Source organism: Palaemon carinicauda, chromosome 4 (genome assembly GCF_036898095.1).
Source record: "Palaemon carinicauda isolate YSFRI2023 chromosome 4, ASM3689809v2, whole genome shotgun sequence".
In the NCBI taxonomy this organism is placed as follows: domain Eukaryota; kingdom Metazoa; phylum Arthropoda; class Malacostraca; order Decapoda; family Palaemonidae; genus Palaemon; species Palaemon carinicauda.
In genome coordinates this window covers 196,576,265-196,602,200 of record NC_090728.1, presented here as the reverse complement: position 1 = coordinate 196,602,200, position 25,936 = coordinate 196,576,265, and the positions used below count along the sequence as shown (strand labels likewise).

Sequence of the window (25,936 nt, the reverse complement as noted above, 5' to 3'; positions counted from 1 at the left end):
TTAGGGATCTTGCTTAAGATTTCGTTTGACAAGTCTACTTGGAAAGCGTATAACAGAGGTCTAGTCAAGGCTGATTTACACGTCGTTTTCGTGTTGGCTGCAAAACCTTGTTTGTGAAGGTGAATAAAGAAGGATAAAGAGAAATCTGTTGATATCTCTTTTGATCTTTCTGCCTTGACGAAGGCGACCCACTTTCTCCAAGATGACTCATACTGTCCTTTAATAGACTTAGCCTTATATTCTTCTAGGAAGTCAATACTGTCTCTCTGCTATCTCCCTCCTCTTCCCTGGGGGAATGGAGAGACGGTGTGACTTTAAGTTCCAATGAATTCCCAGCCATTAAAACTCCTGAGCTGGAGATAAGCGAGACTTCTTGGCGTTGATCGTGAAACCCAGATGTTCCAGGAATTGGATCACTTTCTTGGATGCTTGCATGCACTCCGTTTCGGATGCTGCCCACACCAGCCAGTCATCCAGGTAGGCTATTACCTGAACCCCTTCTAGGCGTAGTTGTTGAATGACTGTGTCTGCAAGCTTTGTAAATATCCTTGGGGCTATGTTTAGTCCAAAGGGCATGGCTCTGAAGACGTATTTCTTCTTCTGTAGCCTGAATCCTAGGTAGGAGGAGAGTGGGTGATTGATTGGAATATGCCAATAAGCATCTGCCATGTCTATCGAGACTGTGTACGCCCTTTTTGGCAGCGGGGTCTTTATGTGTTGAAGGGTTAACATCCTGAACTTGTTGCTTTCTATGAACTTGTTGATTGGCGACAAGTCTAGAATGACTCTGAGTTTGTCTGAGTCCTTCTTGGGAACAAAAAACAGCCTTCCTTGGAACTCGATGGACTTAGGCCTCCTTATCACCCTTTTGCTCAGAAATTCTCGTGTGTATTCTTCCAGGACGGGAGTGGAGTGTTGGAAGAATTCAGGAAAAGATGGTGGAGCTGTCCTCCAGCTCCATCCTAGTCCATTCTTGATTAGGCTGTGGGCCCAAGGATCGAAGGTCCAGCGATCCTGAAAAAGTTGGAGTCTTCCTCGTGCTGGAAGCATCTCATTGCTTCGACTGATCGGAGGACTTGCCTGCTTGACCGCGTCCTCCCTTACCCCCTTCTTCCCCTTGGAGGGTATCTATATGAGCCCCTCTTCGACCCTCTACCTTTAGGGCGAAAGGTAGTGGTCTGCCTCTTGTACGCAGGTTGAAAGGCTGGTGACTGGGCCACAATCTGCTGAGGCGCCATCTGATAAGATGGCTGGGGTTGTGCCACCATCTGGGGCACCGCGGTCATGGGAACTGCAGGAAGTTGTTGCTGTTGTCTGTTGTCTGTTGGAGCGAGAGGGCAACCTAGGCCTCTTCGTCTTCCTCTTTGGTTGGGGACCCATATCCGGGGAAGACTTCCTCTTTGCCGACATGCCCCACTTCTGGAGAAGATTCCTATTTTTCGAAGCGGCCTTGTCGACGACTTCCTTAACCACTTCACTTGGGAAGAGGTCTTTTCTCCAGATATTGGAGGTTATCAACTTCCTGGATTCGTGTTTCATCGCAGCACGAACTCTCTACATGCTCATCTGGCTTTCACGAAGCCATATAGGTCCTTGACCAATGTAGCCGAATGAGATTTGGCGACGACCATGTACATATCTGGGGCCCTGTTATCACTTGCCATTGCCTCCAAGGTAATCTGGAGGGACAGGGATGCGGCAAGTCTCTCCTTTGTCTCTTGCTACCTTCGCAAGAGAAATTCAGACAACTTCGGGAGGTTCTCACTGAACTGTCGTCCAGCAATATCCAACTCCAGCTTCCCAACTGAGAAGGTAAGGTGGATTTCCTTCCAGTCGTTCCCGTCCGTAGGCAGAGCTAGGGACAATGGTCCACACTCCTCGATTGTAGGGCAACGCTTGCATGCATCCACCGCCTTCATCACTGCCTTAAACCCTTTTCCCGTAAAGGGAAAGGCAAGTTTATCAGGAGCAAGAAAAGAGGGATGAGTCTTACTAAGGGCTGGCACTTTCGAATTAGTGAAGCCCCTTTCTTTCAGGCTACTTGCCATCAGAGCCTGAGCTTTTTCCTGGTCAAGCACTATGACCTCCTTTGGTTCTGTTTCCTCCTTGGAAACAGTCTAGGTAAGACTTAAAGCTGGGCCAAAAGTCAAGATCCTCTATGAGGACAGCCCCCAGCTTTTCTGAAATAAAGATCTTCCTGTTGGTTATTGGCATGTACTCTGCATGCCTCCAAAGGTTCACTTCTGAACAGGAAGGGAGATCTTTGACATTGAGTTTCCTCTGAGACCCACGGGATGTTGCGAGATGGTCCATCCTTCATCTTAATTCAGCGTCCCTTTCTTCATTCTGCTTACGAAGACTTTCCATCATGGTCATAAGACTAGCCAGAGCTTTTCCCATGTCATCCGATGGAGAAGCAGAAGATGTAGAGGGTACAGGTTCTGGGGCCGGAACCGACAAAACGGACTCCGATTCGACGTCATCCTCTTCTGTCTCGGGAGCCAGGGTAGTCTCCTATTCTAGACCTCCCGCTAGAAAGTCTTTTTCGGCGTCCTCGTACACCTCCGACATCCTCTCGTCTAGATGGATGCCCTTCATCGCGTCGGAGACATCCGTATCTACGGATATCTGGACGCAAGGGATCTCAGGATGAGGCTGGGGTATAACGGCATCCACAGACGCCGTGGGGAAAAGACAGGCACGCATCCGCTCATTCGACAGGTAAGGCCCCGTGGCATTCTTCTGGAAGCCACGCACCCATCTACGCAGCTTACTCCGAGCTGCATCCCTTGACTCCGCTGTCTTGGGGTCGTCAAAAGCCTCAGTAACCAAGGCCTTGCATACGTCGCAGTCCTGGGGGTCCCAGTACTTAAGAGATACTTTGGTGATGTCACAAAGAGAGTGAGCTCTGCACTCCAAGTGGCCACAGAAGTCTTTGCTCCTCACGTTGCAAAAGATCCTCTGGCACTTGGAATGGTCCTCCTATAAAGAGAGGAAAACTAAATGAGTATGCGGTAGTTCATGTCACCTGATAAACTATATAAATATTATTATTAATATTTTTGCATATTTATTGCATATAGCTTAGGATAGATAAGCTAGAAAAGAATTAGGAAGACATACTTGTGTTTCCCGTCCAGCTAATTGCTGCGACCTCCCCTAAAATTAAAACCTTGAGTTTTCCTATTCAGAAAACCCAAAGGAAAATTTTTAACCTGTAAGGATAGATAAGTGTAACTCAACACTGGGTATTCCAAAGGTTTTAATAATGAGGGTAAAGAGAAACTGATCATCTATCAGTATGTGGAAAGAAATCTATTCTTTCCATATATAATTGGTCTCAACAATAGACTGTGCATGGATACACAAGGGTATGTTGGAAAATAACTACTGTATAATATATACTAGTTTTCTGTCTGCAGTATGATCTATACTGCAAATATACTGGCTACTGTATAAGCATATACTGTAGTTTTAAGCCGGCATGTTGCCGGCTAGGCTAGCACCTGGCGGCACAGTCCAGCCCGCCTTGCCGGCTGGGGTAGTGTCAGCCATCAAATCCGCCGGCATCTTGCCGGTTAGGGTAGTGGCTGGCAGTGTTAACCTGGCCGACGTCTGCCGGAAAGGTTAGTCCCGCCGGCTAGGTTAGTACCCGGCGGCACTAGCCGATAGAGAGAGAGAAAGCAAGGAGTGAATGGTACCTTATTAAGTGTACATTCACAATAATAATGGTGTAAGTACTCAGTCTTACTACCTTCCTCCAGAATGAGGGTTCAAATGGAAGGGGAGAATGTATCATTCAGGCGTCCACCCAAACACAAACCATTGCCGGTCTCTGCCGGCTACTGGTATGTGGATGGCAGTCCAAGAGAAAGGACTGAAGAACACTCTACAACAAAGGGGTCTCCCACCGGCAGCCGGCCCAGCCGGCACCACTTCCCGGAGCCTTGCATCCATAAGGGAATGCTAAGCGACTAGGCCACTGCATGAAGGAGCCCTGGCCGGCCCCAAAACCTGCCGGCAAGCGGAGAGATTGTAGGACAATGGCCAAAGAGTTGCGATGACTAGGCCATCACTAAAGGACAAAGGGGGGAGGGCAAGCTTGCCGTCTCGTCTCAACAAGGGAGAAACAGAGTTCCAGTGCCAGCGCCATCCTAAGCGGTAGAAGAATATCTATTCTTCCGCCTAGGGTATGCGAGCACAGGACTAGTCTAGTAAACTGCAGGGAGAAGGAGGTGGCATCATGCAACCACTTCAGGTGCAGCCTAGGGAGGTCTAGCCTTCTATGCTGGCAGCCTAGCCCGGCAGGGGAATGACTATTCACCCTGCTGGCCGGCCACTGGCACAAGACCATCTACTCTGAGGTTCTGACCGAAACTCCAAGCCTGGCATCTGCCGGCCAGGAGAAGAGACAGAACACCCTAACCTAGTCATGTCTGAGCATCTACTCAAGACAGACCGAATAGGGTTGTAGCTTAGGCTACGCTCAGAGGGAAGGAGGGATTACCCTTAAATCTCCATAGGAGACGAGTATCGGTTCATATAATAATTCTAGGAGATATCTATCTCCACCTGAATTGATAAAACGACACACGAGGGTAATCGGGGAACATGTATGAAAGAGTACTAAAGCCACTAGGCTATTAGCCTAGCGGCGGGTGAGAAACGACTACCTTAGTAGCCGAAACTCTCTCGTATATGATCTTGCAAGAGGAATATATATATATATATATATATATATATATATATATATATATATATATATATATATATATATATATATATATATATATATATATATATATATAACGGATTTTGAGCGAAGCGAAAAATCTATTTTTGGGTAAGATAGCCATGTCGTCCTGATGGAAGTTCCTTAAAGGCAGCTTCCTAGGGTATATTACAACTACGGCGATATTCCCAGAGAATTTACCTTCAGGTACCCAGAATTCTAACTCCTGGAGCGAGTATCCCTAAAAAAGACCTTAGGGATATCGTAAATATCAGTGGACGTATTCTTGACACGCCTCATAGCAATCTATACCCCGAATAGAGTTAACACTTCGTAGGGGTCAAATGGCAAGAAAACGAAAACGATAAGAAAGGGGGGAGCCGTTCATAAGGCATCTTTCCTCCCCGTTTCGAAAGCGTGCCCTGCGCCGCTCACGGCGCCATCTGTATTCCTTGTAGCGATACACGAGGTGCTACAGATACTGTATGTAGGGAGGGGTCCTACTATCCTTTTCACTCTTATTTATTTTTTTTTTTTGAAAAGGAGCAGGGCGGGTCCATCAGGACGACATGGCTATCTTACCCAAAAATAGATTTTTCGCTTCGCTCAAAATCCGTTTTTTGGGCTCAAGCCATGTCGTCCTGATGGAAGTATACCAGAGCATTACTGTATCTGTGGATTCTCAATACGTGCCGTACTCCTCAAGAATGTTTCTTAGTCAACTCGACTGACAGACCTAAGATGTTACCGTTATACATCTTTTCACTAATCATAAGCCATGAAAGCGCTTCCTGCCCCCTACAGGGAGGAGTCCTACTAGACTCTAGAAACGAACGAAGAGTACATATACCTATGTATGAATCACTCGCCAGCCAGTACCATATAGTGGTCTCACTCTATATGAAGTAAAGCGAAGTCTTACGGGACTACAGTATCCAAAGGAAAAGTCCCGACCAGCACCCTGGTCGAAGTAAAATTAGACAAAAGGTTATATCTGCGTAGGATTAAACTTGCTGCTACCACCATCCTCAGAAAGGGGTGGAGTCCTTATTGCTAAGGAAAGTATAAACCAGTATAATCCAGGCTTTGCATTAAGGAATAGGCTATTATAGATATCCCCGATTAATATACATAGGCTAAATGCTCCAAAATCAATATGAAATCAAAATAGGTGAAGGAGACGCAAGGTTCCCGAGAACAAGTTTATTGAGAAACAATAAATAGACATGGTCACCATAAATATGTACATATGCTAGGTGGATGACCAACAATTTACACAAGTACTGTAGTGCATGGATGAATGATTATCTGAAAGAAAACATATGTGTCACTTACACATACCCCGGTATCAAACTTAACGTCCATGTTACTACTTTGCTGACAATAGCGTTGGCAAACGCTTGGCACACCTGTCTGTACTTGTGCTACCATCACCATAACGTTGGAACAGTCACTGTGGGCTCTGAGAGCCTTCACTACCAGTTATATCAACGCATATAACTAACCATTCACCCAAGAATCAAAGTCCCAAATGATTCCGCTGTTCCTCGCAGAGTTAAACAGCAGGGTTAACGACGCAACCAACTGCTACCACAGACCTCTTTAGCTGCTCCACTTGCTTAGCATAGTGGCGAAAGAATACCCTGGAAGACTTCCAGCCAGTGTATGAACGAAGGTGTTCAAAATCCATAAAGTTAAAGAAGTTTAAGGATGAAGCAACTTTCCTCGGATCATGACCTGCGGGTGAACTGTCAGGATCCGCTCTGCGAATAAAATATGTAATTTTCGCCCTAAGCTGATTTAAAGATAAATTCGAGCCCGATGTTTCTCCTCTGAATAGTTGGCCCCCATGGAAGTCTGAAGTTCTACGAAGATAGACCTTAAGGCATTCTACGGGACATAGAGATGCATCTTCTTTCAGAGGGCAGATTCTCCAGGGACCCCACCTGTTGGTGGGCAACTCGTTCTTAGCGAGAAACGTAGGGTCCGGAAACAGGTTCAGTTCTCCCCCATCCAGGAACTGAACTCGGCCCTCCTCTCTCGAGAGGGCCACAATCTCACTAACTCTGGCCCCAGAAGCAAGGGCAAAAAGGAAGATCACTTTTTGAGTCAGGTCCTTCAACGCACATTCCTCATTATCTAGTAATGAGGCAAAATGAAGGACTTTGTCTAACGACCACGAAATAGGCTTTGGAGGAGCTGATGGTCTAAGCCTAGCACAGGCCTTTGGGATCTTATTAAACATCTCGTTAGCGAGGTCTACCTGGAAGGCATATAGAATGGGTCTTGTTAGAGCTGACTTACATGTAGAAATTGTGTTCGCCGCCAGCCCCTGTCCGTGGAGGTGAATGAAGAAGGATAGGCAGAACTCCGTAGAGATCTCGTGCGGGTTCTTATCTTTGACAAAGGCTACCCATTTCTTCCATGCAGATTCGTACTGCCTCCTAGTAGACTTACACTTGTATTCTTCCAGGAAGTCGATGCTATCTTTCGAGATTCCGAACCGTTTCTTCACCGCTAGGGAGAGAAAATCATGAGCTGCAGGGTTCGGGTTTTCTGTAATGAAGCGAAGACAGTCGACTTCTGGACTTGCTGGGACAGAACTGGGTCCGGGAGTGGTAGAAACCTCAGTCGTAGTTCCAGAGCTAGAGGGAACCATACACTGTTCGGCCACTTGTGGGCCACTATTGCTGCTACTCCCTTGAAGGATCTCAGTTTGTTGAGGACCCTCAACATCAGATTGTGAGGGGGAAACAGGTAGATCCTGGACCATCTGTTCCAATCGAGGGACATCGCATCCATTGCTTCTGCCGAGGGGTCCACGTATGGGGACACATATTTCGGCAGCTTCTTGTTGTCCTTCGTCGCGAAGAGGTCTATCTGCAGTTCTGGGACTTGTCTCAAGATGAAAGAGAATGATCCTGCGTCTAGGGACCATTCTGACTCTATCGGTGTAACCCTGGATAGAGCGTCCGCGGTCACATTCCGGACTCCTTGAAGGTGAACTGCTGACAGGTGCCACTTCTTCTTCTCCGCCAGTCGGAATATGGCTAACATTACCTGGTTGAGAGGTGGGGATCTCGATCCCCGCCGATTCAGACATTTCACAACCACCTCGCTGTCCAGTACCAACCTTACGTGGATCGAGTGACGTGGGGATACTTTCTTCAGGGTAAGAAGCACTGCCATAGCTTCTAGAAAGTTTATGTGAAAGGTCCCAAATAGCTTGGACCAGATCCCTTGCACTTTTTTCCGATGGGAGTGACCCCCCCACCCTACCTTTGAGGCGTCTGTGTGGATTGTCACTGACGGGGGGGGGTGGCTGAAGAGGTAGAGACCTCTTTAGACGACTGGCTTGAGACCACGGTCTGAGAAGAGAACGTAGTCGAAGTGGGACCGGTCTCTTCAAGTCCCTTCGCTCTTTCGATGCAAAGGTTCTCCATACTCCCGCTGCATCTTTTAACTGTGCTCTTAGCACTGGGTCTGTTACTGATGCAAACTGAAGAGAGCCCAAAACCCTCTCTTGTTCGCGTCTTGATATCCTCTCGGAACCTAGAAGTCTCCTGACAGACCCCGCTATTTCCTTCCTCTTTGACATCGGGATGGAAAGACGGTGTGACACTAGATCCCAGTGAATTCCCAACCACTGGAACCTCTGAGCTGGAGAAAGACGAGACTTCTTTCTGTTGATCATGAAGCCTAGATATTTCAGGAACTGAATCACTTGTAGGGAAGCTTGCAAGCATTCTGCTCTGGATGCTGCCCACACCAACCAATCGTCCAGGTAGGCTACTACCTGGAACCCTTTTAGGCGTAACTGTTTGAGAGCTGCGCTCGCAAGCTTCGTAAAGATCCTTGGGGCTATGTTTAGTCCGAAGGGCATCGCCCTGAAAGCGTAAAGTTTTTGTTGTAGCTTGAATCCTAGGTAGGGGGAGAGACGGCGACTTATTGGAACGTGCCAATATGCGTCTGACAAATCGATGGAGACGGTATATGCCCTCTTGGGCAGTAAGGCCCTTATGTGTTGTAACGTTAACATCTTGAACTTGTGGTTCACTATGAACTTGTTGAGTGGTGACAAGTCCAGAATGACTCTGAGTTTCCCCGAGTCTTTCTTGGGAACACAAAACAGCCTCCCTTGGAACTTGATGGATTTTACCCTCCTGATCACCTTTTTCTCCAACAGATCTTGGATGTACTCCTCCAAAACGGGGGTGGAGTGTTGGAAAAATTGAGGGCACTGGGGCGGAGTACTGTACCAACTCCAACCCAGTCCATTTTTGAGAAGGCTGTGGGCCCAGGGATCGAAGGTCCAGCGATCCCGGAAATACTGAAGTCTCCCACCTACCGGCGACACTTCACTTTGACTGCCCTGCAGTCTTGCCTCCCTGGCCGCGACCACCTCTGAATCCTCGTCCCCTAGAGGGGCGTCTTGATGACCCTCTAGCTGCTCCTCTGGGTCTTGCACGAAACGTGGTCGACTGTCCCTCGAACATGGGATTGAATGCCGGGGAAGCTGATGACATGGCTTGGGGAACCCATTGGAAGGTGGTCGGGGTCTGGGCTACCAGTTGTGGAACCGGAGGCAAAGCTGGCTGCTGCTGCTGTTGTCTTTGCGGTTTGAAGGACTTGGCTGGACGGGAGGAAAACCTTGACTTCTTCGCCTTTCCTTTCGGCTGAGGGCCCTCATCCGGAGAAGACTTCCTCTTAAGGGACAGGCCCCACTTCAGGAGAAGATTGCGGTTCTCAGTGGCTGCCTTGTCCACGATCTCTTTGACCACGTCCTTGGGAAAGAGATCTTTACCCCAGATGCTGGATGAAATTAGCCTCTTGGGTTCATGCCTCACTGTGGCCGAGGCGAACACAAACTCCCTACAAGCCCTCCTTGCTTTAACAAAGCAATAGAGGTCCTTGGTTACTGTGGCCAGATGGATTTTGGCCATAACCATGAACATCTCTGGCATCTTGGGGTCGCTAGCCATCGTCTCCATGTTGGTCTGGAGAGACATCGAGGCTGCCAGGCGCTCCTTTGTGTCCAATTCCCTCCGTAGAAGGAATTCCGACAACTTGGGAAGGTTTTCGCCGAACTGCTGACCTGCAATGTCGGCGTCCAACTTCCCAACCGAGAAAGTAAGGTGCACCTCCTTCCAGTCCTTATTGTCCATTGGCAATGCCAACGATAGAGGTTTACATTCCTCCAAAGACGGACACGGCTTGCCAGCTTCAACCGCCTTCATGACGGCCGCAAACCCCTTTTGCATAAAGGGGAAGGCCCTAGCCGGGGAGGATACAAAGGAGGGGTGCTTCTTACTCAAAGCGGCAACTTTTGATTTTGAGAACCCCCTCTCCTTTAAAGCAGCTGTTAAAGTGGCTTGAGCCTTGGAGTGATCCAGGATAATCACCTCCTTTGGTTCCGTCTCCTCCTTCGAAGCCGGCTCCTTCTTCAAACGGACATAGCAGTCCGGGTAGGCCCCTCTACTGGGCCAGAATTCCACCTCCTCAAGGGGAACTGAGCCCAGTTTCTCCGACATGACGATCTTCCCAATCGTCATCGGCATGTGCTCGGCATATCTCCACGGGTTGGCATCCGAGCACAGAGGAAGGTCCTTAACGTTGAGCTTCTTTGGAGGTCCACGTGATGCTGTGATCTTCTGCATCTGGAGCTCCAAAGTAGCGGCCTTCTGATTATTCTCCCTCTGCATCTGTTGGATCATACCAACGATGGAAGAGAGAGCCTGTCCAAGCTCTGCTGGAAGAGCGGACGAGGTAGAGGGGATAGGTTCAGAGACCTGAACCGGCACGTCTGATGATACGGGAACCTCTTCCTCCACGGCAATAGGATCTCGATCCTCCTCCTCGCCCTCTGCGAGGAGATCCTGCTCCGCACGATCGGACAAGTCGGACATCTTGTCGTCCAACTGGATGTCCTGCATGGCGTCAGCGACATCCTCCTCCACTGGAATCTGGATCAGAGGGATCTCCGGCCGAGGCTGGGGAACAACAGCATCAGGGGAAGCCTTGGGAAAAAGGTATGCCCTCATCTTCTCGTTAGGAAGATAAGGTCCAGTGGTGTTTTTCTGAAAACCCCTTACCCATAAGCGAAGCCTCTCCCTCGCTGCATCTCTTGACTCCGCCGACCTAGGGGATTCAAAAGCCTCTGATAGCAGGTTAGTACATACAGCACATACCTGCGGATCCCAGTAACGATGGTCATCATTGGAGGCTGCACAAGCCGCGTGCCTCCTACATGAGGCATGTCCGCAAAAGTTCTTACTGCGGACATTGCAGAAGACACTATCACACTTCGGATGCTCCTCCTGTAAAAGAAGAAAAATTTCCATGAATATCAAGTGAATTTCAATTCACATGTAACAAATGAGTATTCAACAAGAATAAGGGAAAGACACCTACTTGTGAAACCCACACAAACACCTGTGGAAGCCCACCAGCCAAAGTCACATAGTTAGTCTTTACTAGAATAACCAGAGAACGTATTTCCAAAGGAAATTAGGTGTAGCTCACACCTAAGGTAAAATATTACCATTCCGGCCAGGGATAAAAGAATTATCTTTTATCCTTGTAAGGCGACACCAAGTGATTGTACCAGTAACACAAGTAAGATAGAAAAGACAGTGTTGTAACCTACTACATCATGAACTCCCTTGGTTGAATATACCACCAAGAGAGGACTGATACAGTACCTGAGGGTGGTGTGCCAGCCGGCTATTGCCGGTCAGCACCCCCCCCCCCCCCGTTTTTCGAAAGGTAGATCTCAAGTACACAACATCAGATCACCCTTATTGGGGAGAACTCCAGATCCCATGCCTGAACCGGCCGGCAGTGGTTGCCGGACCGCAGCCACCCGGTTTGCACTGCGTTGCCGGCCATCATTCTTAGTGGCCGGCTGACTGGGCAGTGTCGCAGGCCGGCCGGCAGCAGTAAACAAACCCTGCCGGCTGGCCCCCCACACTAGGCAGCGCTCGGCTGCCGGCCCCACTTGTAGTGGCCGGCAGATGAGCAAGAGACCGGCCGGCAAAGGTATATACCCAACGCCGACCGACAGCAAGAGAACTGGAGAACACCCCTCCCCACCGACGGCCGGCCTGTAGGCCGGCAGACGGCAAGGACAACACATACTAAGATAACAGAATGAGTGCCGGGTTAAGAGACTATGAGTCTCTGAGCCCGGCACCCGAAAGAGTGCCGAAAGGAAGGGGAGACACTAAGTCAAGCTTCCTAACCGCTGCATACTGAATCTACAGACGGCAGCGATGGAGGGACCAAGAAAGGACCGGGCAGCACTCGAAGTAATGGTCTCTGCCGGTCGGCACACTCTGCCGGCCGACAGGAGACCACGTCAGTTCCTCATCCCAACCTAGGCTAGGCAAGGATGCGGACGACTGACACAAGGAACGGAAAAAAGAAGGGAAGGACAGAGGGTCCTATCCAACCTTACCTTGGTTAAGGGTCATTCCCAACTAAGACAGTTCATCTCAGTTAGAGAAAGACCCGAGAGGGAGGCCGGCACTACTGGCTGCCTCCCTAAAACCACGGCAAGGAAGGAATTGCCCTTCCAGAAAAGGGAACATATCCCGAGACCGGAACGGCAAAAGGACAGTCTGATGAGTCACCGAGTAAAGGGATCACTACTGGAACCCAACAAGGTGGACCAAGGGGATAACCCTTAATGCCCGAGTCAATCAGCAAGGGGGACTCTACCCCATGCCAGACAAACCCGGGCTCAGACTAAACACTGTTGTACTGTCCCCCTCTGAACCAATTCAGTTGGAACGGGAAGGTACAGTACTACTCCAGCATAGATATATTTGAAGATTAATTCAAATAAACCACTAGAGTTAAGCCTAAGGCTTAAACAGAGGGAAAGGGTTTGCCCCTTCCCCGAAGAGAAGGGAGCAAACGGGGAACAGATAATATTATAATGACCTAAGACAACCTAGCCTAGGCACTAAGAGAATCGATTACCTAATTCACCGAAACTCACACCAATACTATCTTGGAAGGTACTCGAAAAGGACTTATATGTATAACGTTGCCTAACGCTTAAAGCAATAAAATTCACATTTGGAAGACTAATTATCATGCAGGAAGTACATAGGCCAACAGCTAGCCTACGAAGACTAGTGTTGGCAGCCTTGGCAAAACTTCGCCAGGCACACTACTATCGCATCATAACAGAATTCCTAAATAAGCTAAGTAGCTAATATTTAAGCGCAAAGGGGCTGGGAACGTCTCTCTTGCTAACCAATAAATCCTATTCTAGCGAGCGACAGCATCCATGATGCCTCCAGCAGGCAACAGCTCTTGTATCAAAGATAACTCTTTTAATTACTTTAATTTTAACCAAGAGCCTACATTTATACATAAAAGAAATAGTACTCAACTTATCCGAGGCAGAAGAAGTTGGAGAAAGCATTATTAAGCGAGAAATTCCAAGATTGGGTAGAAAACAGGGAAAAAACACCGAGTCGTAGAGCTACGCAAAAAGGAATACAGATGGCGCCGTGAGCGGCGCAGGGCACGCTTTCGAAACGGGGAGGAGAGATGCCTTATGAACGGCTCCCCCCTTTCTTATCGTTTTCGTTTTCTTGCCATTTGACCCCTACGAAGTGTTAACTCTATTCGGGGTATAGATTGCTATGAGGCGTGTCAAGAATACGTCCACTGATATTTACGATATCCCTAAGGTCTTTTTTAGGGATACTCGCTCCAGGAGTTAGAATTCTGGGTACCTGAAGGTAAATTCTCTGGGAATATCGCCGTAGTTGTAATATACCCTAGGAAGCTGCCTTTAAGGAACTTCCATCAGGACGACATGGCTTGAGCCCAAAAATATATATATATAATCAATGTATCTTACACGTATAAATTGCCTAAATAGCTTCATTTAATTATTACTGCACTAGGAAAGTCTATTATATCATGCATGAAAGTAAACTTAAGCGCGTAGGCTAGGAAACTTAGCACAGGCAAGGTTCAGTTACCTAAATCACCGAAACTATCAAGAATACATTCGGCAAAATATAATTAATTCCTAGCAATGAAGACTGAATAGCTCCAAGATATTCATGCTATCAAAACTAGGAAAGTCGTTCATGCTAACTAAATAACTTGTGCGTAATGAATGACAGCCCCCATGACGCCTCCGGTTAAGGCAGAGCTCTTTCTTTAAAATTAACCTAATTTCACTGTGAGGCAATGTAAAGATCAAACGCTCAACTTTCCAGAGGCAGAAGACGCTGGAGATTGTATGATAAATCCGAAAAGTATAGCGTATACAAAAGAGAACAGGGAAAACCACCGAGCAGTAGTGCTACACTTACAGGAAATAAAACATGGCAGCGACGTACAGCACCATCTGGATACTGAAGTAGTAACGGAGAAGGGTAACCTTGATAACGGCTCCCCTTCAAAATTTTGCCACTTTCCCCCTCGAAACGAAAACGCTATTCGGGGTGAAAATTGCTATGTGTCGTATCAAGATATATGTCCCCTGATTTATGCGCTATCCTTAAGAAAAATTTCAAGGATATTCGCGCCAGGAGTTAGAATTCTGGAGACCTAAAGGTAAATTCTCTGGGACTATCACTCTAGTCAAATATACCCTAGGAAGCTACTTATATGAACCTTCCATCAGGACGACATGGCCTGAGCCCAAAAACATATATATACATATATATACATACATATATATACTCATGTATGTACATATATATATATATATTTTTGGGCTCAAGCCATGTCGTCCTGATGGAAGTTCCTATAGGGTAGCTTCCTAGGGTATATTACAACTACGGCGATATTCCCAGAGAATTTACCTTAAGGTACCAGAATTCTAACTCCTGGAGCGAGTATCCCTCGTGAAAGGGATATCGCGACATATCAGAGGACGTATTCTAGACACGTCACATGGCAATCTACATCCTGGACAGAGATTTTGTCTCGTAGGAGGTGATTGGCGAGATACGAATTCGGGAAAGAAAAAGGGGAGCCGCTCCCAAGGCTTCCCTATCCCCCGATTCATATGCGTGCCTGGCGCCAATCCTGGCGCCATCTGTATTCCTTTTTGCGTAGCTTAACAACTCGGTGTTTTTTCCTGTTTTTCTCGCAAATCTTGGATTTATTCGACTTTTCATGGCTTCTTCGTCTTCGTCGGCCTCTGATAAGTTGAGTATAGTGTCTGTTATGTATAAATGTAGGCTCTTGGTAAAATTTTGAGTGATTAATAGGATTAATCTTTGATACAAGAGCCGTAGCCTACCAGAGGCGTCTTGGACGCTGTCGCTCGCTAGGTATAAGTTAGTTAGTCAGAGCGACATTCCTGGTTGTTTTGCTTTAATAAATTTTAGCTATTTAGCATTACATAGGATTTCCTTTCGTGCTTAGTATTATTTGGCGAAGTATTCGCCATTCTGGCCTACGCTAGGCCATGTAGCCTAGTCGTTTGGTCCTAGTACTTCATGCATGATTATGGTTTTCCGAGTGTAATTAAAATTTTATTGAAGCTTTAGGCTATATTTTATACATTTTAGACTGTGTGGAATATTTCCAAGATAGTATACGAGTGAGTTTCGGTGAATTAGGTAATCGATTCTCTTGGTGCCTAGGCTAGTTGCTTATGGAGCCTTAGTATACTTTATCATACTCCCCGGTTGCTTTCTTTTCTTCGGAGAAGGTATGCAATCCCTTTCCCTCTGTTTAAGCCTTGGGCTTATCCCTAAGTGGTTTTTTCCGAAATTTATTTTCGATAAAACTATACTAGGGTGTTACTGTACCTTCCTGTTCCTATAGTTATGGTTCAAGAGGGACAGAACAACAGAGTTTTTAGTCTGAGTCTGTGTTGTCTGGCTTGGGGCTGAGTCCCCCTCGCTGACCTAACACATACAAAGGGAGCTTAGCTCCCTTAGGTCACTACCGAAGGTTTCTGTGGATATGATTCCTTCTTTTGTGATCTACCAGACTAGTCCTGTTGCTGTTCTCGCGGGAGGACAAGTTCTTCCCTTGGGAGTAGCAACGCCTTCCTTGCTTTGGTGCTCTGGAAGCTGGCAAGTATTGCTGGCCTTTCCCCTTAGATCTCCCTTAGGCTAAGATAAGTTTCTTAGCTGCGGGTGATCTGTCACTAAAGCAAGGTTGGCAGGACCCTCTTGTCCCTTCCCCCTCTTTCTTCATACTGTACTGTACGTCGTTCTACATCTGGACCTAGTATAGGTTAGGATGTGGAATTGACTCAGCCCCTTGCCGGCCGGCAGAGCTGGCCGGCAGGGGTCTTACTGTACTGTACGTCGTTCTACTTCTGGACCTAGTATAGGTTAGGATGTGGAATTGACTCAGCCCTTGCCGGCCGGCAGAGCTGCTGGCCGGCAAGGGTCTTATGTTTTCGAGTGCTGCCCGGACCTCTCTTGGTCCCTCATCCATGCCGGACGGCATGGGTCAAGGAAGCCTGAATTAGTTTCTTCCCTTCCTTATATGCACTCTTTCGGTTGCCGGGCTTGGAGGTTGTGTACACTCTTATCCCGGCATCCATTCTATTTTTCTTCTAAGTGCTGTACCTGTCCCGGCTGCCGGCCTCATAGGGCAGGTGTAGTCCTCTGGTTCTTTTGCTGCCGGCTGGCATCGGTCTTGTACCTTTGCCGGCCGGCTTATGTCAGCCCTTGTCTGCCGGTCACCAAGAGTGTGGCCGGCAGCTGGGTACTACCTTGTGTAGTTGCTGGCCGGCAGCCATTGCCGGCCAACACTGGCTGTTACCGGCCGGCAGTTGCTGCCGACCGGCACAGGCATTTGAACCAGAGTGCTGCCGCCCTATAGCTGTTAAGTAGTATACTTTAAAGCTAGTTGTGGTATGTGCCGGCCGGCAAAGGCAGGCCGGCACACATCCCCCTATACTGTACTAGTATTCTTCTGTATAGCATATACAGTAAGAGGAAAACTATAGTAAGGGTTTTGGTACAGCACTGTGTCTTCTAACACTATTGTGTTTTCTTGCACACCCCTTTGCTGTTTCCCTCAGATAGGAAGCTGAGTTCTTCCCTGTCTATTATCCAGGATTTTAAAATCATTGCTTAGGTGTGAGCTCCACCTGTTTACTCTGGAAACCTTGCATTGGTTACTCTAGAAGAGATAAACCATTTTTGATTTTATTATCTGGAAGGCTGCAACAATGGGTTGTGAGGGAAACACAAGTGTGTGTCTTTCCTTTCTGAATTGTTATGCTATACTATGCATATCCAGTGATACATAGTTCACTTGATACTCATGGAAATTTCTTCTCTTTACAGAAGGACACTCCGAAGTGGGGAAGTGCTTTCTGCAATGTCAGCAGCAAGAACCTCTGCGGACATGAGTTTTGTAGGAGACACGCAGCATACGCTGTCTCCAAGGATGATCTCCGGTATTGGGACCCTCAGGTATGTACTGTGTGCACTAACCTGATTAATGAGACATTTAAATAGCTAGGAAGAAGCTTCGTACCTGGGTAAGGGGCTTCCAAAAGAACACTTCTGGCCCTTATCTTCCAAGTGAGAAGATGAGGGCGTATCCTTTCCCTAAGGCATCAGCTGATACAGTGATTCCCCAGCCTCAAGAGGAGATCCCCTAAGTTCAGATCCAGGTGGATGCTGAAGTCGCGGTCGCGATGCAAGACATCCAGCTAGATGACAGGATGTCTGATGTGGACGGGTGTCAGGAGGAAGACCTCCTGGCAGAAGCCCAGGATGAAGTTCAAGCCCCTCTACATCGGCCGGTCTCCCAGTAGAGCTGGGACAGGCCCTCTCTTCTATTGTTGGAATGATCCAACAAATGCAGAAGGAGAATCAGGAGAAGGCGGCTGCAATGGAACTGCGAATGCAGTGCCTTGCAGAATCACATGGGCCCCAGAAAAAGCTCAATGTGAAAGACCTTCCCTTGTGCTCAGATGCTAACCCATGGAGGTATGCTGAGCACATGCCGATGACGACTGGAAAGATCGTCATCTCGGATAAGCTGGGCTCAGTTCCCCTGGAGGGTGGAATTCTGGCCCAGCAAGGCATCATATCCGGACTGTTATGTCCGGCTGAGGAAGGAACCAGCTTCAAAGGAGGAGACAGAGCCGAAGGAGGTCATAGTGATGGACCATGCTAAGGCTCAAGCTCTACTTTCATCCTCGATGAAAGAGAGGGGCTTCTCTAACTCAAAGGTAGCTGCATTGAATAGGAAGCTCCCTTCCTTTGTGTCCTCGCCTACTAGAGCCTTCCCCTTTTTACAGAAAGGGTTTCTGGCTGTACTAAAAGCAATCGAGGCCGGCAAGTCTTGCCCCTCCCTAGAGGAGTGTAAACCCTTGTCGCTGGCCCTGCCTATGGACCACAAAGACTGGAAGGACGTCCATCTTACGTTCTCAGTGGGAAAGTTGGAGGCTGATATTGCCGGACGTCAGTTCGGCAAGGACCTCCCTAAGCTGTCTGACTTTCTTTTGCGAAGTGAGTTCGATACAAAAGAAAGACTGACTGCCTCAATGTCTCTTCAGACTACTCTCGAGACGATGGCAAGTGACCCCAAGGTCCATGAAATGTTCATGGTAGTGGCCAAGCCTCATTTGGCCACAGTGACGAAGGACCTTTATGGCTTCGTCAAGGCAAGGAGAGCTTGTAGGGAGTTCGTGTTTACCTCGGCTACGGTGAGGCACGAGCTAAAGAAACTAATCTCCTCCAACATTTGGGGAAAAGACCTTTTTCCCTACCGACTTGGTCAAAGAAGTTGTTGATAAAGCCGCCTTGGAGAATAGAAACCTTCTCCAGAAGTGGGGCCTGGCTATCAAAAGAAAGTCTTCCCCGGATGAGGGTCCTCAACCAAAGAGGAAGACTATGAGGACTAGGCTACCGTCTCGGCCAGCCAAGCCTCTTAGACAGCAACAGCAACTGCAATTGCCATTGCCCCCAGTGCCCCAGATCGTGGCACAAACCCCGACCACCTTTCAGTGGGTACCCCAGGCCGTGTCGACACAGTCCACGGCATTCACCCCAGCGTTCGAAGGGCAGTCTACTTCCTTTCGAGCAAAGCCTAAAGGAGCAGCCAGAGGCTCGTCTAGACGCCCCTCAAGGGGAAGGAGATTCAGGGGTGGTCGTGGTCAGGAAGGCAAGACCTCAGGACGGCAGTCCAAGTGAGGTGATACCGGTAGGAGGGAGACTTCTGAAATTTCGGGATCGGTGGACCTTCGATCCCTGGGCCCACAGCCTACTCAAGAATGGACTGGGCGGGAGCTGGTACAGCACTCCACCCCCGTGCCTTCGGTTTTTCCAACACTCCACCCCCGTTATGGAGGAGTACGTTCAAGAACTGTTGGAGAAAAAGGGTGAAGCCCATCAATTTCTAAGGGAGGCTGTTTTGTGTTCCCAAGAAAGACTCGGAAAAGCTCAGAGTCATTCTGGACTTGTCGCCACTTAACAAGTTCATAGTGAATTGCAAATTCAAAATGCTAACACTGCAACACATAAGGACCTTACTGCCCAAGAGGGCATATTCCGTCTCTATAGACTTGTCAGACGCCTACTGGCACATTCCAATTAGCCATCGACTCTCCCCCTACCTAGGGTTCAGGCTACAACGAAGACTATACGCCTTCGGAGCCATGCCATTCCGGCTAAACATAGCCCCAAGGATTTTTACGAAGCTTGCGAGCGTAGCTCTCAAACAATTTCGCCTAAAGGGAATTCAGGTAGTAGCCTACCTGGACGACTGGTTGGTGTGGGCAGCATCCGAGACAGAATGCTTGCAAGCTTCCAGTCAAGTGATCCAGTTCCTAGAGTACCTAGGCTTCAAGATCAACAGAAAAAGTCTCGACTTTCTCCATCTCAAAAGTTCCAGTGGCTGGGAATCCACTGGGACCTTTTGTCACACCGTTTCTCCACCCCGGCGAAGAAAAGGAAGGAGATAGCGGGTTCTGTCAAGAGACTTCAAGATTCCGAAAGGATATCAAGACACGAGCAGGAGAGAGTACTGCGCTCTCTCCAGTTTGCTTCGGTGACAGACCCAGTGCTAAGAGCACAGCTAAAAGATGCAATCGGAGTTTGGAGAAGTTATGCATCAAACGCGTGAAGAGATCTGAGAAGACCAGCCGCTTCGGCTAAGTACTCTTCTCAGGCCTTGGTCCCAAGCCAGACATCTAAAGAAGTCAGGTTCTTCTTCAGCCACCTCCCCCGTCGGTGACGATTCACTCAGACGCCTCGAAGGAGGGATGGGGAGGTCACTCTCATCGGAAAAAAGTCCAGGGGACTTGGTCCAGGCTATTCAAGACCTTTCACATAAAACTTTCTAGAAGCTAGGGCAGTGCTCCTTACCTTAAAGAAAGTCTCCCCGCGTCATTCGATCCACATAAGGTGGTGATAGATAGCGAGGTAGTTGTGAGATACTTGAATCGACAAGGATCGAGGTCACCACCTCTCAACCAGGTGATGTTGGCCGTCTTCCGATTGGCGGAAAAGAAGAAGTGGTACCTGTCGGCAGTTCACCTTCAAGGAGTCCGCAATGTGACAGCGGACGCTCTATCCAGGTTCACACCGATAGAGTCGGAATGGTCCTTAACGCAGGATCATTCTCCTTCATTCTGAATCAGTCCCAGAACTGCAGATAGACCTCTTTGCGACGAAAGACAACAAGAAGTTGCCCCTGTACGTGCCCCGTACGAGGACCCCTTAGCGGAAGCAGTGGACGCGATGTCCCTCGACTGGAACAGATGGTCCAAGATTTATCTGTTCCCTCCTCACAACCTTCTGTTGAGGGTCCTCAACAAACTGAGATCCTTCAAAGGGTAGCGGCAATAGTGGCCCACAAGTGGCCGAACAGCGTGTGGTTCCTCCTGGCATTGGAACTGTAGCTGAAGTTTGTACCACTACCAGATCCAGTTCTGACCCAGCGAGTCCAGAAGTCAACTGTCTGCGCTTCATTACAGAAAACCCGGACCCTGCAGCTCATGATTTTCTCTCCTTAGCGGTGAGAAAGCGTTTCGGGATTTCGAAAGCCAGTATAGACTTCCTTGAGGAATATAAGTGCAAATCTACTAGAAGGCAATATGGGTCATCTTGGAGAAAATGGGTGGCCTTTTGTCAAGGCGAAGATTCCGCAGGAGATCTTGACAGACTTCTGCTTATCTTTTTTCCCCACCTCCATGGTCAAGGGTTGGCAGCGAACACGATTTCAGCGTGTAAGTCTGCTTTGACAAGACCCATTCTATATGCCTTCCAGGTCGACCTAGGTAACGAGATCTTTAATAAAGTCCCGAAAGCCTGTGCTAGGCTCAGACCTTCAGCACCTCCAAAGCCCATTTCATGGTCTTCAGACAAGTTCTTCATTTCGCTTCTCTGTTGAGCAATGAAGAGTGTGCGTTAAAGGATTTGACACAAAAAGTTATTTTCCTATTTTGCACTCGCGTCCGGGGCCAGGGTTAGTGAGATTATAGCCTCTCGAGAGAGGCAGGTCGTGTTCAGTTCCTGGATGGGGAAGAACTGAACCTGTTTCCGGATCCTACGTTTCTCGCCAAGAATGAGTTACCTACCAACAGGTGGGGTCTCTGGAGAATCTGCCCTCTGAAAGAAGATGCATCTCTATGTCCAGTAGAATGCCTAAAGGTCTATCTTCATAGAACTTCAGACTTCAAGGGTGGTCAACTATTCAGGGGAGAAACATCAGGCTCAAATTTATCTCTGAATCAACTCAGAGCAAAAATCACATATTTTATTCGCAGAGCGGATCCTGACAATACACCCGCAGGTCACGATCCGAGGAAAGTTGCCTCATCCTTAAATTTCTTTAATTGTATGGATTTTGAACATCTCCGTTCATACACTGGCTGGAAGTCTTCCAGAGTGTTCTTTCGCCACTATGTGAAGCAAGTAGAGGAACTAAAAGAGATCTGTGGTAGCAGTGGGTCGCGGTGTTAACCCTACTGTTTAACTCTGCGAGGAACAGTGGTCTTAATTGGGACGATTAATTCCAGGGTGAGTGTGTAGTTACATACTGTACTACAAACTAAGTGAGGGCACTGTGTTGCCCATCCAGACTGTTCCATTTCCGAAGGTGAACCTAGCATAAGTGCAGACATGTGTGCCGAGCGTTTCTAACGCTAATGTCATTGATTTGTAATACAGGCTTTTATGACTTTGATACCTCGGTATCTTAAAAGTGGCATCTAATGTTTTTTCTTTCAGACAAACAAGCTCTGTTTACTATCATACTTATGCTTAAAGTTTTGGGTTATCCTCTTCTTATATATATATATATAATTGTGGTTAACCTGTCTATTTATTGCCTGTCAATAATCTGGTTCTTGAGAACCTTGCGTCTCCTTCACCTGTGTCAATTTATTGGTATAATTGAGCATTCATTCTATGTACCTTATCTGGGATAATTCTAATAGAATTGTTCCTTTATGCAAGCTATGTTGCATTGGTTTTCCTCCTATGCGGATATAAAACCTTTGTCCAATACAAGTATTGTGCGGAAAACTGGTCGATATTTCATATTGACGCAGTGGTCCTTTACAAACTATGCTTTACTTAATATAGGGCGAGACCACTATATTAGCTTGCCTGGTATTCATACATAGATATATGTACTCTTCGAGACTTTTCCAGAGTCTAGTAGGACTCTTCCCTGTAGGGGGCAGGAAGCTCTAACATAGTTTATAGTTAGTTGAAAAGATGTATAACGGTAACATCTTAGGTCTCTAGGTCTAGTCGACCGGGAAAAAATTACCTCCGGGGAGTACGGCACGTTCTGAGAATCCACAGATACAGTAATGCTCTGGTACACTTCCATCAGGACGACATGGCTTGAGCCCAAAAAACGGATTTTGAGCGAAGCGAAAAATCTATTTTTGGGTGAGATGGCCATGTCGTCCTGATGGACCCGCCTTTGCCTTTCTAAGAAAGGGCTGTAGGACCCCTCCCTACATACAGTATCTGTAGCACCTCGTGTACGCTACAAGGAATACAGATGGCGCCAGGATTGGCGCCAGGCACGCATACGAATCGGGGGATAGGGAAGCCTTGGGAGCGGCTCCCCTTTTTCTTTCCCGAATTCGTATCTCGCCAATCACCTCCTACGAGACGAAATCTCTGTCCAGGATGTAGATTGCCATGTGACGTGTCTAGAATACGTCCTCTGATATGTCGCGATATCCCTTTCACGAGGGATACTCGCTCCAGGAGTTAGAATTCTGGTACCTTAAGGTAAATTCTCTGGGAATATCGCCGTAGTTGTAATATACCCTAGGAAGCTACCCTATAGGAACTTCCATCAGGACGACATGGCCATCTCACCCAAAAATAGATTTTTCGCTTCGCTCAAAATCCGTTATATATATATATATATACAGTATATATATATATATATATATATACTGTATATATATATATATATATATATACAGTATATATATATATATATATATACATATATATATATATATATATACATATATAGTTCCAAAGCTCTTAGACCCACCTAGTGTGATGCCTGATTTTGCATTTGAGCAGCAAGCCTTGAAATTCATGGTTGAGCGTTTGCTAGAACCAGTCTCATTTCATCCTTGACATCCAATCTGTTTCAGTTCTTCATTTTTACATTGACAAGAGTTGAAAACCCTACATCACACAAGTAGGTTTTATCAATGCTGTTATTTAGTTCGTCAATAAACAATTACAAAATTATTTAATTATTTTGTGAAAGGTACCATTTCTTTCTTCTCTCTTTGATAAAAAAAATAAAATGAAAATCAAGTAGGTGATGGTAGGGGGTCGCATGGGTTTCACGATTTTGGGTAAGGGGCCGCAAGTGCAAAATAGTTAGGAACCACTGTTCTAGAGCCTTAAATCTCTACATAATCATTCTGATAACCTGAAATATAATGTCCTGGTACCCAATAAACCGCTAGCATTAAACAGCACAGTATGCCATTTCAATCAATACAGTTTCTCAAAGCTCTATAATGATCTTTCATAGACTTTCGTTGTTTCTTTAAGCACAGCTTACCTGAAAATATTGTCAACAAAGAACAACACATCCTGGCCCTCCTGATCTCTGAAATATTCGGCTACTGTAAGGCCCGTAAGGGCTACACGAGCACGGGCACCTGGTGGTTCGTTCATCTGACCGTAGACCAGTGCTACCTGAAAATACAAAAATGAAGGTATCATAGGGCAAGTTAAAAATAGTCGATCAAATCAAATGAATCTTTAAAACTTTGTATATCAGTTTATGTATAGAGTATTTTGCAATTTTGGGCAAAATATCAGTAGCTTAGAGTGAAACAGATTGTTATTGCAGCTGTAATTCTCAGTACTGTTCAATTATTACTGTTCTTGTTACATCAGGTAATTTACAATGAGAGATTACATTGAGATATCTTTATGTGGGTACAAAATTATCAGGTGGATGTAGGGAAGTAATGGGTCACGGGCTGTGTGATGAGATTTATGCTTCATGGCAGCAGAAAAACCTCTCTATTTAATTTCAAATGGAATCATTCAGTTGTATGGTATAAAATTTTTAAAATACTGTATTTAATACAATAGCATTCACACCAACTCTTCATACATTTTTAGTTGACAAACAAATGAAGACAAGGAGTTTGCTCTCTCATATACTGCATCTCTCAGGGGTTCAAAATCACAAGTCTGATTGGTAGAAAGGACCGTAAATTTAACAATGACTTTCTCAAAAAGGAAAATTTCTGATGCTTTAATAATAAAATAAAATGGAAAGGAAACTACTACTTGCAGAACTAGGAAGAACATATTTAGGAGAAAAATTTTTTTTTTATAGAATTTTAGGGTTTACCAAATATTATTTTGGTAAACCAAAAATAATATATTGAGCTGATTAACTTTAATGCAACAGCAGCCAACAGAGAAAGGTAAAATTTTTCCTATATTTAGATAAAAAGGGGGTATTTTAATGTAAGACTCCCAGTTTTGCTGTGTGCCCTTCATATGTGCACCTAACTCAATCACAAAGAAGCCTGAATAACATGAAATACATGTCCCATAATCAAAGCTTTATAAGATAATCTAAATACTATCAAGCATTCGAGAACAGTTTACTATACTAACCTTTGAGGTTTCATCAGTCAAAGAGATAACACCAGATTCGATCATCTCATGATAAAGGTCATTGCCCTCCCTTGTCCTCTCCCCAACACCAGCAAATACGGAGTAACCACCATGAGCTTTAGCAACATTGTTAATCAGTTCCATAATCAATACGGTTTTGCCAACACCCGCACCGCCAAAGAGACCTATAGCAGAAATATTATATCAGTTTCAGCATGTTTATAAATGCATCTGTAAATTTCATGAACTTTCATATGAAATATATAACAAAAACAAGAAATTCAGAAAATTATAAAAATGTTAAGGATACCTCATTACTACAACTAAATACATTATACAACATATACAATGAGAAAACCTAAACTAATTTAGGATTATGTGTATTGTACTGTATATCTCATTATCATCATCATCAGCTAATACTAATCCACTGCAGAACAAAGACCTTCGACATGTTGTTCCATTTGCGTATGTTTATGGTTTTTCTATGCCAGTCAATACATTATCTGCAAATTTTCTCAGCTTGTCAATTCATCATTTTCTCTTCCTTACCCTGCTTCTTTTGTAATTTCTAGGGACCCATTCTGTTATTCATTAATGTTCCTCTATTTTCTGTCATTCTTATTACATGTTGTGCCCCTGTCCATTTCTTTTTCTTACATGTTGTTAGAATAGCCTCGACTTTAGTTTGCTCATGTCCATATTTCTCATTCCATCTCTTAGTGTTATTCCCTTCATTATTCTTTCCCTAGATCTTTGAGTTGTAAGGATTAGTAAGGCTCCAAGCTAGTACAGTGGTAACGTGCTCGCCTAATATTCGCATGGCAACAGATCTATCCCAGCCTGGGACGGTGAGTTTAAGCTGTTTACTGGGGAGGCCACTGCTGTGGTTGGGCACCACAGTGGGAGTTTGGGCTTGCCCAGCTGACTTTCTAGTGAACATCTATTCTGATGAAACTGGGACTGAAACCAGACACCTTTAACCTTTAAGTTAATACTGGTAGGATCATCTGATTAAATACTTTTCTTTTTAGAGAAAGTGACATTTTACTTTTCATAATCTAATTTTGTTTACCAAAAGTTCTCCATCCCATGCTTATCCTTCTTT

General features: G+C 46.3%; 1 protein-coding gene across 2 annotated transcripts in view; it reads right to left on the bottom strand.

The window, feature by feature from the left end:
- Positions 1-25,936, bottom strand: part of LOC137640318 (uncharacterized) — a 406,862-nt gene that overhangs the window by 189,460 nt on the left and 191,466 nt on the right. For both annotated transcript variants that reach the window (XM_068372950.1, XM_068372951.1), the window contains exons 6-7: positions 24,829-25,013; positions 23,750-23,886 (exon numbers count right to left, since the gene is read on the bottom strand). In XM_068372950.1, coding sequence (XP_068229051.1) covers positions 23,750-23,886; positions 24,829-25,013 — 322 coding nt within the window. The remainder of the gene's footprint in view (positions 1-23,749; positions 23,887-24,828; positions 25,014-25,936) is intronic.